We start from the raw sequence: 16,478 nt of genomic DNA on the forward strand, positions 1-16,478 counted from the left end.
ACTCACTGATTTAAAGGGATAAAATGAAGTGCAGATTGCAATGGATTAAGTTGAGAAACCTTTAATTATTATAACGAAGGCGTAAGAGACTGGCAAAATTTGTTTGGTATACAGAGGTAATTCATTATATCGAGGTTATTGTTCATATATTGTACTATTTCTGGGGCTGAGTATGTTATACCGAGGACTTTTTTATTATAGAGGTTTGTTTTATTGAGGTTCCACTGTACTTGACTTCATTTATCAAAAATAATAAGTATTTCATTGTTTTGTCACTATAAAGGTGATAAGCTTCCTAATTGTCTACTTACTTGGATTTTGAAAGCCTCTAAAAATAGTTATACAGTTAACCAGTGAAGGATTGATTTTCCTTACATTCATCTTTTATGAAAAGGTTTGGTATGGTCTATGCAACTCTTGTGCAATATTTCTGTGATATCCCAGCATCAGATGCAGTGACATTTCTTGGCATGCCAATCTCTGGAAAAATACTTATTTATTCCATGGCACTACAGGTGATACAAACTGATTGCTACGGGATTTTTCTCAACATTACTTCATGCAACAATATATTGATAAAAGTCAAAGCTCTCTTGCTGGCAATCTCTTAACTTGTAGACAGCTCTACTTATGGCCTCTTTAAGAAGAACACTGTTTGTGCTAACTCTACTTACAAGACATTTACTAGTCGCTAGTTGTATGCTCTATCCTTCACCCTGGTGTTGGCTTTTTAAGAGGGTTTGACTTTAGCTCATAACTAGCATAGTTAGGCTAGATTCCCTTTGGTTTTGTTACATGGGAATTTTGTGCATGAAAAGTCTATTTTTTTTCCCAGGGGAGTAATTTTGTTCTTTTTTTGGTTGTTTTTGTACAAGGTTATATTTTGCCAGCCAAATCTGCAATATAATATCCACAAAAACTCCAATCCAAGTAATGTAGCCTGGCCCCTTGTTTATAGGCTGCAAACAAATAAGTTTTGACAGTCCTTAAATACCTTTCTTTTCCTCTTTTTCTCTAACAGATGTTGTTAACAAATAAAGAATCACTTTTAGCTGGTATATGTGGAATGGTGAGTGAATTAAGTTAATTTTGAAACTAACCTAGGCAAAGCCTGGGACACTCTTATGCATTCCAACTCATGATTAAAAATGTAAAACATTTTTCTCAGTTTTTCCTTAAGAATTAATATCTTTATTTCCTCACAAAAATCTGTGAAACGTAGAGTACAATAATGGGGTAGACAACCCTTGCTTTTTTTTTTAAACAGTTAATGTGGTTTCTTTCCATAAAAAGGGTATGAGAATTCTAAAAATTATCACCAAAGGGAAAATTCTTTGATCCTTTATCAAATTCTCACAACTAATCCTAAGCTGCCGAGCAGGAGCCTGCTGGTTCAAACCCTAGGCGGACCAACACTCAGGGTGTTTGAATAACTGAGGAGAAAGTGCTGCCTTTGTAAAGACATCTACAAACCATTAGACTTTCTAGTCTTCTTGGATATGTACGATAAACCCTAGGCCCAGTCTCACAAGCCTTGAACAAATAACCATTCTTAACGAGTAGGGGATGTAGTCCTCAGTGTGGTGGTCTATCTCTCTTAGGGAAAGGGAACAATAATTTAACTGGATACCTTCAAATCTTTCGCTTCACAGAAAATGTCATTCTCTTAACCAGGCACAGGGTGTCTGCTGAAAATGGTGTATGCTTTATAAAAAAGGGAAAATAAAAATAAGGCAAACCTGTAAGTTTTACCTTTTTTTAATTGTAGGTGGCAGGAATAATCTATAGGTTTAACTTGTTCTATGTTCAGCGATGGCTTAAGCTACCAGAATTTATGACAGGTGCTGTCTCTAGAACTTTTGGCAACTTGTTTGCCTCTCAAGGGCCTACTTCTCAGCCATACGCCATGGGTGCAACAATAGAAATCCAGCGTCAACAGCAGATGGAGCACTATGAACAACAGGCTCTGAGAGTGGCAAGGATGGGAAGTCTAAGAAACAGGGTATTGCTTACGAAACTCCATATACTGCAAATAATATTTTTACAGTCAAACCATCTGAGTTGTCAAAGTAAGCGGCCACTCCAGGGATATTTTATTTAAAAAAACACCATCCGTAAAGAAGTGTCAAGCAGAGTAGCCGACCAATACTAACCAAGTAGGCGACGATTTTTGCTGGCAGCCAGCTACTTTTGACAACCCTGTGCTGTATGGACACCCACTTAATACACACACAGACACCTCATCATTACAGACAGCTTGCTTTGTCTCTGGGGAAAGCCCTTACATTATCTGTAAACTCAATCCACTTAATATGGACACCATGTTAATACAGACACTTTCTATCACCCCCTCAGTGTCCATATTAACCCTTTAAACCCTAAGATCAAAATTGAGAATCTCATTTACTGTTCTTATACTTTTTCAATGGAAGTAGTGAGGAGAATTTGTTGAAATATCAATTAGACTCGTCTTCCCTGATCATGTACTCAATTCTCATGTCTACTCTGTTTTACAAAGCACTGATATTACAAGGAGAAATTTGATGCTGGTCACTCTTAGGGCTTAAAGGGTTAATGGGATTTGATTGTAATATATTATTAATTTGAATATTTTAATTTCTAATTCTCTCATCCCAAGGGTTCCAAATGTAAAGAATGTTGGTCTAAAGTGTTTTTGAAATGCAGAACATTTTTTGAATCTTTTTGTCCAGCTCTAAGCACAACCTAGATATGATTTTTGGAACTCCATTGCCATGCTATTGATTTCAGTAGTTCTCATTCTTTTACCTTCTGCTGGTTGCTATGTTTTTTTTTTCACTCATGAGAGTGAAAAGCTTGTAAAAGCTTGCCATAATAGGGGTAGGGCCAAATGAAACATAAGCAACAAGGCTCACATGTTCAGATCCCTAGAGCTTATGTAAGTTTCTGTAGTATGATTCAAGCACCAAGAAGTGTTGGTACCCCCTTGCCCCCCTGGATGGCATGCTAGTCCATTGCACCTAGACCTGTTCATTCATACTCCTTGGTGAAAAGAGATGCAGCAAGTATCTGGTCTGAAGAAATTGCAACCACAAGGCTGAATCAAGCACTATATATTCAGGTGTTAACTGCCCAGCCACCAGACGTCCTTCCATATCAGAAACTAAGCGAAATTCCTCGATAAAACAAGACATCTTTCTTGAGGCCCTGTTAGGCTAAAATTCATAACAAATGAAATGGCCTTGAAACAGCAACAAAAGACTGCAGAAAGCAGCGTTCCAGTAAATTCTTTCAAGCAGGGGTCATGTAGACCATCTGAGGGATCACCAAGACCAAGTGCTAATTTTTTTTGTTATATTATTATTATTTATTTTAATTTAACACTTATATGTCATCTGTCGGGTCAGGAAGCCTTCTTTGTCGGGTCATTGACCAGAAACCTGCCTCTTATCAGGAAAACTGAGAAAGGGCGACAAACAACACAAAGATGAGTTGAAACTGAGACAGTGACAGAGAAAAAGCGCAAATACAACATTAATTGTAAAATACCGATAGCAACATGGCTTTCTCCTCAATATGCAAAATGATACGTAACCCCCCCTAAGAGGACCTCATATTTATTCATGTTGTGCATTTTCCCTGAAGGGTCCAGCAGCACGCATGGGACAAGGATATGCAGATGTCTTGGTTCCTCCTGCGGCTGGAGGATGGTTGTGGGGTGGAGCAGCACCTAATCACCCCTGCAGCACGACTGAATGATTGGCAGCTTGATCGGCACACAGATGAGGACAATGCAAACCTTCCTCAGCAGCCTGCGGGGGAAGTGTCTGAGGAGCAGGTATGAGAAAGAAACCCTTGTCGAGCGAGATTCACGTTTCTGTGAATGACTGCAAGTGCTTACTGTTCTTGAGTTACTGTAATACAGGGGTCAATTCAATGAAACTTCTACGAGTCTAATTTACAAGAACAATGTAGCTATTGTTTTCAGACTCTAAAAAAATGGCCACACTTATAAATTAAACTTGTAAAAGTTTTCTATTGTTAAATTGACCCAGCTCGCAGTGATGTGCAATAATATGGCAACTCAGGTCGCAGCAGGAAAATGCTTACAATGGATGCAGCCAACTGTGCATTTAATCATTGCAATGACATGCTTGTGGTGTTGGTTCAAGAATTCTATTCATTTGTCAGTCAGCCTCTGTGCTGTTGATTTCTCTTGGTTTGTCAGTGATAATGTGCTTTATGATAACAGTCGACAGACACCTCTATAAGAATGGACATTTCTGTAAAATGGACACTTAAAGTTGGTCCCTGTCTTTCTTTACGGACCCTTTATTTGACTCTCTATAAGACGGACATCTCTGTGAAACAGACACCTAAAGTTGGTCCCTGTCTTTCTTTACTGACCCTTTGACTCTCTATAAGACGGACATGTCTGTGTAACAGACACCTAAAGTTGGTCCCTGTCTTTCTTTACTGACCCTTTATTTGACTGTCGATAAGATGGACATCTCTCTAAGAGGGACACTTCATGTCACTCCCAAAGGTGTGCATCTTATAGCTTGTGAGCAAGTTCTCTGGGGCACTCTGGCAGTGGGGCAAGAAACGGGATTTTCTCTGGAATTTTGAATTCTACCTCCAATTCCCCTGTGGCTCTGCATTGACTGAGCTGTCAGATTTCTGCCAATCAGCATAAAGCAGCAAAAAAACGAATGTAGACAAACATTGAAAAACACGTGCCAAGCATAATGATGTCATTACTAATTTATTAATGTCATCTCTTCCAATCAGCATTTCACATCAACTTTTTCGATGCAGATATTCAAATTCTGGAGACATAGTTGCAAGCTCTTCTTCCTTTTCCTGCCCCGCCGCCAAAGCGCACCAAAGAACTTGCTCACAGGCTATCCATCTTCAAGAGTTGACTATACAGACAATCATTGCTACTGCATTGGTAACACATGGCTGTACTGTATTTCAGGTTCAAACACTTGTAGAGATGGGTTTCTCTAGACTAGCTGTACTCCATGCTCTTGCGACAAGCAATAATGATATCACCATGGCAACAAACATCTTACTGTCGCAGACATAGACCCTGATGAATCACAATTGTGTGCTTGCAGTCTTCAGAGCAGTAGTTCCCTGAGCTGAGCATTGTAAATAAATATTAATCATTATATTTTCAACCTTGTAAAATTTAGATTTTTAGAGGCTTCAAAAATTTTGTGCATGTTATCTGTAGAAAAAAATGAATTTTATGTTATTTATGTATGATTTTTTTCAATGTAATTGTACTTATTGAGCAGTCAAACAAAAAATTATTGGCAGAGCTAAGCTGTACATGTATAATAAGTTGTCAATAGTTTTGATGCTAGTAACTTGCAAAAAATTATAAGAAAATTGCGAGTTGTGTAAGGTCAACGTGAGAAAACATTTGACATGACATCTTGCAGTTACTTAGAGGATGAAAATTAAAGATAACTATTAAATGATAAAATTAAAATATATGCATCATACTGTTGAACCCCTGTTAACATATTGTGGCCATCCTCTATTTAGTAGCCAGTTACCAGTTCGGAGAGTGTCAATGTAATGAAACTAAATCAGCAAGTGGAAGACTCAAAACTGTAACAGTCTGTCTGATTACCAAGAATAGGCCTTAAACTTTCTGTAAACACGAAAATAATATTCGCTTTTGGCAAATTTTGTTAGCAGGAACTGAAAGAGCATATTAAAATAACCTGTAAATTATGAGCCCTGTATCTCAAAAGTAGCGATTTCAACAGCCGCTGAAAATTATACGGATTTGTATGAGAATAATGACTCTTGCCATCCAGTTGTGCTTGAGTGGTTTTCCAAACAAAAAATTGTAAATTTTGACATTTTCAAACTGTTGTGAAATATTAATTTCCACAAGCATTATGGAGCTCAAATCGCCTTTATAATTCATAACAGGCAATTTGAGCCCTTAAAATATTATGTTTTTGAGATAATTATAACTCTGATAATTTACATACCTAATTTTAATGTGCTTTTTTCCAAAGGTGAACTGTTTTTGTGTTTACAGAAAGTTGGTCACGTGGCCAACTAATGCAAAAGGCCTATCCTTGCCCTACTCTTAATCCTTGCCTTATTCCACACACACTGTTCTCTCAAAGACTCAACTCTCAAAGAGGAACTGGCTCAAAGAATTTCTGGTATTTTCCCAGAGCAATTTTCTAATTTAACCCCATTCTCATGCTTGTTATTTCAAGAATGTTGAATCTAAGACAAAAATATCAGTCTGTTGTATGGCTGTAGAATGTATAAAAATAACTAACTGAAGCGGTTTTAAAACTCTCAGTTCATGGTAACGTGATGGGACTCAGCAGTGAAGCAGAAGCCCTTCCCACCCCCCCCCCCCCCCCTCACCTCCCCAGATACCCACTTAGGTGGGGTAGAAAAATAACCCTCCTTTACATGTAATCTTACAACCCTGCCATCCCGGGGTGCACTTCCTCAAGATTATTGAATGGTCGCTAAGCACGTAAACAAGAAAAATGCTGGCAAACCACTTGTTTTGGTGATTAATGCTCTTCTACACTCAAGTTGCTGCTCTTGCTGCAACCTTCAGTTCTGTTGCTTTCTATTGTTACCTTTAATAATGATGCAAAACCACTGCCAAAAAGAATTTTGCACGAATTTGATGTTTCACGAATCAGATCTTGCCTAGGCAGGTTACCCCACCTTGAAACGTTACATGGCAAAATTTTACCCCGGTTGATCGGGTAACCCGGCCTGGTAGACCGGGCTACCCGCCTTGGCAGGTCACCCCACCTATCATGTAAATGTGATCAAATTAAAACGAGAGATTATATGGACAGGCAGGTTTACCTCACCTACCTGGGGTCCCCCACCTGCATGTAAACAGGCCCTTAATTAGTAGTTCCCTTGAAAATAGTAATAAAACTTACGAGATGAAAAAAAACTGACTTTATTTTATTAAGGTGTAGATCCCTGTATGCCACAGGCTTACTATGTTTCAGGAGAGAAGGATATTAAATAAATACACTATTCAAGAGGTACAGCTTCAAAATTCAAGCTTTAGCAGCCAGCTAATAGAGATCATTTGCCCCAAGTTCCTGAAGATGAATAACTGAAATACATCTTTGCATTTTCAGTTCCTAACCAGCATCAAAGAATATTAAAGAATAACTATTTACTACTACTAATCAGCTGTAGTAAGAGTATCAATACTATTACTAAAAAGTCATGGAATATGCACATGGAATTGTCTTTTGTTTGCTTATCAAACCAAGTCCTAAGTTCAATAATTGTAATTATTATTAACACCTCAAAATTCTGAATAACATTATATTAGTAAATTTTACCCTCCCTTGTCAAATAAGCCACCCAAATCTCTGAAAAATCCTCCATATTGGGCATTCTGAACATAAGCTCGATGAGCCAGATAGAACATACATCCCAGGATAAGAAATGGCATCAGTCAACTTTAAGTGTCTGTTAGATTATAATACAGTCACACCCTGCTTTACGGACACGGTCCTACATGATACAGACACCTTAAAGGAGCTGTGTCACAAGATTCAGCCAAATTAGAAAATTACAAAATGCTCGTCGAATTAAGAGAAACATAAAAATAACCACTTAAAACATTAAAGGAAGGTTAAAATAACACAACGGAAACAACATATGCCATGGATGGGCAAAACTGAAGAAGATTGAAACGGATTGAAATTAGGGTTTTTGAAAACTGTTCCTAACAGTTTTTCAAAGTTGATCTCTGCTGCTTGCAACTTAAAAAATATTGCTCAGGAGACATCTTTGTTTGTCTCGGATCTCTGATTTTGTCATTTATGTGTGATTTCTTTGCTTTCTTTAAGTTCGATAGCCATAGAGTACCGAAGTGTGACGTCATAGAAAATGAAATTTGTGAAATTATGGGATTTGTTAAGATATTCCGAAAGAAAAACGTCCAAGACGCCTACTCGCCAAAAATTAGCAATTTGGGGCAGATTGTCTCTGAGATATTAACCCAGTTATGCTCCGATGACTCCATACAAATCCTTCTAAATCTTACCTGGTTTCTAATCTTATGAACCAAGCCAAATTTAGAAGGATTTGTATGGAGTCGTCAGAGCATAACTGGGCTAATATCTCAGGGACAATTGCCCCGAATTGCTAATTTTTGGCGAGTAGGCGTCTTGGACGTTGTTCTTTCAGAATATCTTAACAAATCCCATAATTTCACAAATTTCATTTTTATGACGTCATCACTTCGGTACTCTATTGAGGGCCAGTAATTAGCAAAATTAAACAAAATGAACTGGACTGCCATGACACAGCCCCTTTTAAGTGCTCACAGTTTGCTTTGTCCCTGGGTAAAGAAAGCCCTTACATTTTCCCTAAATTCAATTAAAATAGACACCCCATCGATATGGACACCTTGTATGCCCCCCTCACTGTCCGTATTAACAGGATTTGACTGTATCTTTATTAAGATCACATTTCTGTGAAAGCAGACCAGCTACTAAATGAGAACACTGTTGAAAGTCTTTGTCATTCAGAGTTTTAATGAGATGAGATGAGAGCAGTTTTAAGGGTAAGGGGCGCAAAATTTTCATGCAAATGAATACTGTCATATTTCAGGAACATTTACAAATATTAAACTGTTCCTTTCTAGCAGCAATCCAAGAGCTTTTGTAAAAATAAGTTTCCTCAATGATAACCTGGATCCCCAACCAAAATTGAGGCTTTGAGCACCAAGGCCCACCTCTTAAAAATTATTCAGAATTTTTTCAGTAACTTCCCACCCAAAATTCAATCACAGAAGTCATCATACTACTGCTGACCCCAATTTACGCTCATATATTTTGGGGAGAATTCTATTCCAGTCTAAATTGCTAAATTTTAAAGTCTGCCTACTGATACACAAAAATTATTATTATATACAGAGAAGAGAAGCCTTTTGAAATGCTAGCATTCATTGATCAAAGGTCTGTAAAATAATTTGTTCTATAGCTGGAATTTTCTTCCCAACAGTGCATGCTCTCATTGGTTACTTCGAGGTCACATGGCATCTAACAATGAAACTGTTTCCTGCCAAAATCTTTGAGCGGGTAACACTGCAAAATCTATGACGTCAGAGGGTTACAGTGTACTGTTCCCTACAAAAATTGTTGACTGACAACTGCCAAATACAGCAAGGTTTAATGTATTTCCAGCTTCAAAATTTCCAGCTATATAACAAATCACCTAAAGACTGGCCCCTCAGGAAACGGTAAATTTTCTCAATGTTTCCCTCGGCAAACATTGAGATTCTCGAACATTGAGATTCTCAGGAAACAAAATAATTAACTGTTTCCCTCCAAACCAGTCATGAAGTGTTTAATGTTTGCTCTCAAGCATCGAACAGTTCACAAGATGCTGAAAATGACCTTAAAACTTACAGGTCTTGCAGTCAAATTCTTATAATGGTATTTTCACCTTGTAGACCTGTACGATTGAACACAGAAACAGTAACCTCCTTTATCTTGCGATAATGATAAACATTCTTCAAACCGCCATCTTGGATAAAACTGCAGTGAAAATAAGCTTCCCACTTGCACAGAGATAAATTGACAGAATTTGAGATGCCGATTTAATGAGCTTTATATTGCATCCTGGCAACACTTGAGCGCATACATCACAACCTGAAAATATCTTGTCAAGCTTACCATGTCTTAGCAATAACTTTATCATCCTCTCCACACAATCTCACTGATATTTCAGCTACAACATGTGATTTAATACATGTACCTCGTCCTTTTCTCAATGTTATTCCTAGGAGCTATCATCAAATGGTTTGATGAGATAAAACTTGCTACCTTCTTTATCTGTAAATATAGGAGCTCTTTTGTAATGTTCTATTAGCTCGTGGAATGACTTAAATCGCCGTGGTCCAATGCTAAATTCTCCATCAGCAAACGCCACTCTAAAATGCTTAATTTTGTCAGGAGCTTTCATGGACACAGAGTAGCCACCCTCCTAAAAGAGCAAAAAGAAAAGAAAAGCCCATGAACTATTAGGTGCTAGTAATGGAACAGTCATACAGACCTACAGTACACAATTATGTACCAATTCCCCCTCTCACTTACATTTTACTGTACTTTAGCTGAGCAAATGTTGCTCGCATATGCAACAACTCGTAATAATAAATACAACGTGCTAGTCCTACAAGTCACTCCACTAGCTAAGGGTTATGTAGGACAGCCCTTTCGTTCGGCACACCCTCCCAACCCACCTTACATAAGACTGACACAAAGCTATAGCTAAGGACCATGGATCCTGTCCCCTTTAAATTTGACCACAACAAAGATGAAGAAGACAATGCCTATGACCTCATTTTGCTATGCAATCATCGATCATCGAGAGAATCTTACCTGAGTTTCACTGACTCGTACTAAAAAATCACCATCCACAGCAGTTTTGTTCAATAACTTCTCGGCGTGTCCTCTTGTAATTTTACCCCAGAACCACTTTTCTTCGCAAAATGGCAGTCTTTGATGTTCTGGCAAAATAACTCTCTTTAACAGCTGGTTAGCAACCGCACCAACACTACCAGAACTTGTTGCAGGAATTTCGCTGTCATTATCCACAATAACAATATAATTACGAGGAACCAGACCTGTGGAGCCATCCTTTTTACGGGCCTTCCACCAATCTGGATCATCTTCAGGTTTGTCGATAACTTCCAGAATTTCATCCTTTTTAAACTTGAGCTCCTCTGGATTTTCTGGGTCAAAATTGTACAAAGTCTTTACCTTATGAATGACCGGCTTTTTGGGTTTAGTGGATTTTGAGTTCTCTTCCTCTGACTGTACATAATTTGACGGAAACCACCCGTTTCTGCTTCCAATGCATCCTTTCCACCATCCATCCTCCTGCTTCTCAAGAACTTTTATCTTGTCTCCTTTGATCAATGCAAGTTCATCATCGTGTTGCGGCCGGAAACTAAATTTTGCAACCACAGTTTCAATCCCGGCAAGAACGTCCTGAGGTACAAAATATTCTCCTGGTTGATTGAGAGTTCCGTTCTCAGGACTATCCTTTTCTTTTGGTCGCTTTAACTTTCCTAAAAATCCTTTGTTAGCTCTTTTCACATAGTTGGAGGGCACAAAACCTTTTTCATGTCTTGAATTTTCTACTTGCCACCAAGTTTTGCTGTCATCAATTATAGTTAGTTTCTCATCCTTCCTAATTGATAATTCTTCATGCTGCGTTGCTGTGTAGTCATAGATGGCAATCGCATTCATACATGACATCTGCAAGAAAGCATAGTTTTAATATCTGAAGTCACCGCTGGAGTCACAAAAATTCCTGTCTGGTAGCTAAGGGCCCAAGCCAGTCATCTTCAGAACAAATCATTGACTGTCTAAGATGGGCAAGAAGTAGCCCCAGGCAAGCAAAATGAGAGAGCTGTTTGCACAAGCTGGAGTTTAATTTTTTTTTCACCCTGAGTAATTCTGTGTCCATAACAAGAATGGTAGTTTTGTGAAAATTTCTATTTTCACTGGTATTTTCACTAGTGACCAGAAACATTGTTTCAGGAGAACCCAAAATACCGGTAATTATTCATAATGAACTACCCTTTGAATAACAAAAGCTATAATTATGTACAAAGTGGCTGAGGTTTAAAACCAAACTTCCTGATGTTTTCATGACAATGCATGTGGTGTCCACTTTACTATCATGCATCATTGCATCTACTAATATTGTACGACACAAGCATTTACTTGTGTAAAGTAAAACAGGGCTTATAATAGGACCAAGGGAGTGAAATTCACGTCAACTAGGATTCCAACCCACGAGTCAATTTGCACTGAGAGGTAAACACATTAAATAATTACAAAATAAACACAGCACCTTCAGCAACATTTATACAAAACTTGGGTTGTTACTGAGGATTTTTCCCCATCAGTGTCTTAGTTAAGCAAACAGTACAGGTAGAAAAATGCCTATTATTGTATCTTCTTTCAAGACGGATTGGGGTTGTGAAACAGCCTAGATAAAGTCACGCTTGGTTGTTTTGGTGTGTTGACTCTTAGATCGAACACATGTATCGCACAAGCGGTCAAATAGCACAAAAATGGTTAACAAACGCACAAAAGAGTTGAATAATTTTCTCCGGAATTCCGTGAAAGTCAGAGCTTCTCTCGAAAAGCAATTAGCACGTGATGACTTTTTTCAATTGCAATTCGAATATCTTGCGCAACGAAGTCCCCTTTAAGTAACAGGGACCTTAACCAAGAGCAAAATTTCTCTAAATCGCCTCTCATCTGCCCAAAGAAAGTTACTTAGCTACAATTGCAGTATATTGTCTAACAAAATTGTATCTAAGCTTAAATGTAAATATTACGGTGGAACGGATATCGGTAACGGCACACAATTTGTAGTTTGATGCGTACGCTTGCCGAATTTCACGGATGTTAGTTTTGTTTTTTACATATCGCTTGTCCTACGGCAGAAGAAACCCCAAAGGTATATTTAAAACTTGCTATAAGGCTTTGGTTAAATTTGCAATAGGTAATTGTTCATTCAAAGAGACTCTTCAAATTGAGATCGTACAACTATCACACTTCCATTTCCGATCACATCACGGACTACTCTTCAAATAATTTTCACTTTCGATTCCTTTTCAACGCACACATTACCAAAACTTTTACTATCCAGTTCGTATATTTATACTTTAATCTTATCTTGATTAAGGAATAGACGGTCAATACCTCGCTCAACTATTCCTTAACTGTCTTTGATGGTTTGAAACCATACGATAAGATAATTTCTTAATCGATTTCAATTTCGAGATTCCACCTTCCACTTTGTATAAATTCCCCAATAATATTAACCACATTTCTTGTTTTACCAACCTTTTGTATCCAGACGACCCTTGATAAGATGATCCTTGCCCAGATTATTCGCTAAAGCCTTGACTTTCCAAAGCCCAAGACAAGTCGATTACAACGCGGAATTTTTTATCGCACTGAAGCGAATGTCAACATGGCCGACAAGTTGTTCTTACACCCATGTCACGTGGTTTAGGGAAGCTCAGTGTTCCTGTTTCCATGCCCTCGCAGATCACGTCACTACTCTAATTTATCCTCCTTATCCATTATATGGGATAAACTCAAGTTTTATTTTGTAAATATATCAAGTACGTAGACCTTCTGCATGAACTTCCTTTGCGAGGGTGGAAGAGGGCGGAAGAGAGAAAGGGGTTTTCCCGTGTGGTGCCGGGCTTAGCCGCCCGCAAAACAAGAATCTGCGTCACTTGTGGAAGAGTCAGTCAGGCTCTTGGTGGATTGGATTGTAAACAGGGGATAAACAGTGGATTTCAAAGGGCCAGGGGGAAGCGCTTATTAAAAAGTGACAAACAAATAAACACGTGTACGATGAATGATATAAAAAGAATTTAATAATCAGTGAAACCACTTCGATAAGCCGGATCTTGTGCATTCCTAGCCTGAATCACTAAATAAAAGGGAAGAAAAAAACAGATCCTCAATGCAGGAAGATTCCTCCTCGATCTGCTCCCGTGCAATCATTTCACCATCACCCTGGTTGTGGCCGACACGCAGGCATTAGCTTTGTCTTTGTGGTACTGACCTTTATAGGCCAACCTTTGCAGTCTTGATTCCTCCAGAGACCGTGTTTTGTCCTGCATGTTCTACCAGACATCGGCGAAACCCAGATCTTCTTCTATGAATTTCGTCAGGGACCACAGGATACCATGTCTCGCTAACTGGCCCTGTTATACGAAAACTGAAAAACTCATGGTCAATAATCATCATATGGACAGTTATTAAGGGGGCAAGAATCCGCCTCGTCCACATGGTTTTACAAGGCTTTTCCGTTGGGAAACCCCTTGGACGCGATTGCGCACTAATCAGAGACCACTAAGATTTGCACGATCTGCGAGATGATACTTGACTACTAGCACTAGCTATACCGTAAGTACTTAGGGACGGACCATTAGAAAACTTATGGGGGGTGCGGGCGAAGTACCAAAAAAATATTCGCGCAAGGGAAAATTAAATGAAAAAAAATTCATGCACACCAATTAATCCTAAAAAATATTCATGCTATGGCCTGAAAAAAAATTCATATAAGGAATTTGATGACGAAAAAAAATTCCTGCGGCTCGAAAATTCCCCTTCCCTTCCCCCTATAACCTTTCTAATGGTCCGTCTCTTAACGAGGTCGTTCCCAGGGTCCTTTCCAACTCGTCTCGTCCTCTCTAAACCGCCATATCCTTTATTAATTTAATCCTTTATTGTCCATTCGGTTAGTGTAGGTTGTTTGCGCGCACGTTATTTAAGCAAGCGCGCTCTCTTTTATTATTTAATTTACGTGTGTATTTACCGCGTAATTTAACGCTAGCTTAAAACTCTGTTGTCAGTCGTGATTCCTCTCGCAAAACGCAAGTGCAACATTCAAGAAATCATTTAAAATCCACTCGATCTTGTACTTGTAGTCAGGAGCCCAGCCTGTTGTAGTTCAATTTTGATTTGTGTTCATATCAACAATATGGATTTTACAACAAACGTGTGTGTAAACAGAGCTAGAAATGATTGGGTCCGCAAGAGATTTTTTCCGCGGAGAATCTCTAGAACCAGTTTTCTCAGTTTCTCAATCTCTCGGCTTCAGAGCTAAATTTGAAACCCTCATCGTTACAGCAAAAAAGGATGAATCATTTCTTAATCTCTGCTGAGTCGGACAGTCCGGAATGTCTGCCAAGGTTTCAGTGCGAAAATAAAAGATGGGACGGCACGCTTTGCTGAAACTAACTTGGAACTCATTTGAACCACCGACATGTCATCAGGATGTTTCGGTTATCTGTTAAACCGTGTTGAACTGATCTTCGCATCTGGAACAAGTACTGAAGCGTACTCAGCCATTTTTGTTCGGCTTTGGTAGAAAACACGTGACCGGAAGTCGTTAGTACGAGATGCACATACGTTCCACTTGAATACTGAATTAATTTTCAGTTTCACATTACTTTACCAACCATACAGGAAAAAAATTGAATCTAACCGTTTTGTTTATCATTTTGTGCCTCAAATTGGCCAGGTAATTTATGTGAGTGTAGCCCGCGTTTGTGTTGGTTCGTTGATATGAGTTATGATTATAAGATACGTTAAGATTGATTAAAGTAAAAAAGCACTTGAAAATGTATACCATCATAGAAATAACGTTGCCTTGGATGAAAGGTATGTAGTTGACGTAGTTGTAACAGCAGACTGAGAAAAGAACTTTCTTCTCCGATAAATTAAAAACCTCAAAGCCTAACACCTTTAATAATCTTTTTGTCCTCGGTTGTCCCCAGTTCAAATCCTCGGTCACGCTTGTAAATAACCAACTGGTTGCCTCCTGCCAGTTGGGGTTATAAAATCCTGTTATGTTGTATTTGAATTATTTGTTTTCTAAGTATTACCTGATTGTAAAGCGCTTTGGATCACTAAGAGAAAGGCGCTCTATAAATGTATATTATCATTATTATTATGATGATGATGATGATGATGATTATTATTATTATTATTATTAAAATAATAGCAGACTTTTTGAAGTTCACTTTTTACTTTTACTTCTATTTTATATAATGAGTGACAGTATGCCAATTTCAATTATGTATGTTTCTTTTTTCTTCAGTTAGCAAATAAAATATGTTGAAATTGTCTGTGAGTGTACGTTTATTTTGCAGATGTCAAATTCATCTCCTTCGCGGTTTAAAAAAAGTGTTCAAGTTAAGGAAGAAGAACAAACTATTGTTGACATTTACTCGCTCAAAAGGTTTTCTTCTTTTTCCAGTCTGGGAAGGTAAATTACTCCGGGAAAGTTAAGGTGAATTTCGCAACGGGTGGAATAAGAATTCCAGTCTAAAAATTTCATTAGCACAGGATTCGTCAGACTGATGGTAAGCCTGTGCAGCCTGTTACCATTCGCACTATCAATAAAATACCGTCAAAGGCCTTTTAAAGAAGGTTTTAATTACTGATTGCTTTTAGTGCCAATAAATCCCTGCTGTTACCGGACGTTTTGACGTTTCAAACACCATAAACATGTTCTGTGGTTTCTAAACAGATTTACTTTCATTTTTAACTTTCGCTGAATCTGTCATTATACGAGCGAATCAAAAATTGACGCAAAGGAGGGCAAAAACGCAGTCAAGATAGTATTTCCGCTTTATCTTAAATTCTTTTACCGCTAAAAACCGCCATTGCAAGAATCAAAACCGACCAGTTCAAAGTTTGTGTTACTGATTTGGCTTCAGTAAAACAAGCAGTAGATATCAGTTTTGTAAACCGCGAAAAACTCTGTTGAAATGATTAAAATAAGCGCAAAATGGATGAGTTATAGCAGTATTGTTGCATTGATTTAGTTGTTTTATCTCTCCACGGATTTTAATTCGGTCCGCCTGCTTGAAAATCGCTTCTCTTCAAAAATGAGCGTACTTCAGTATC

General features: G+C 38.2%; 1 protein-coding gene and 1 pseudogene across 1 annotated transcript; one reads left to right on the forward strand and one right to left on the reverse strand.

Annotated features, from left to right (window-relative positions):
• The window catches only part of LOC140950576 (ubiquitin-associated domain-containing protein 2-like), an 8,752-nt pseudogene extending 3,274 nt beyond the window's left edge, over positions 1-5,478 (forward strand).
• Positions 5,479-8,558: 3,080 nt separating this feature from the next.
• LOC140950463 (SH2/SH3 adapter protein Nck1-like) lies at positions 8,559-13,064 on the reverse strand. The gene is made up of 3 exons (XM_073399693.1): positions 12,888-13,064; positions 10,401-11,282; positions 8,559-10,005 (listed from the first exon to the last, which is right to left on the reverse strand). Exons 2-3 carry the CDS (start codon positions 11,280-11,282, stop codon positions 9,802-9,804), a joined length of 1,086 nt encoding a protein of 361 aa, XP_073255794.1. The 5' UTR covers positions 12,888-13,064; the 3' UTR covers positions 8,559-9,801.
• Positions 13,065-16,478: the final 3,414 nt, after the last annotated feature.

The sequence above is a fragment of the Porites lutea genome, chromosome 10 (assembly GCF_958299795.1).
Source record: "Porites lutea chromosome 10, jaPorLute2.1, whole genome shotgun sequence".
NCBI lineage: Eukaryota > Metazoa > Cnidaria > Anthozoa > Scleractinia > Poritidae > Porites > Porites lutea.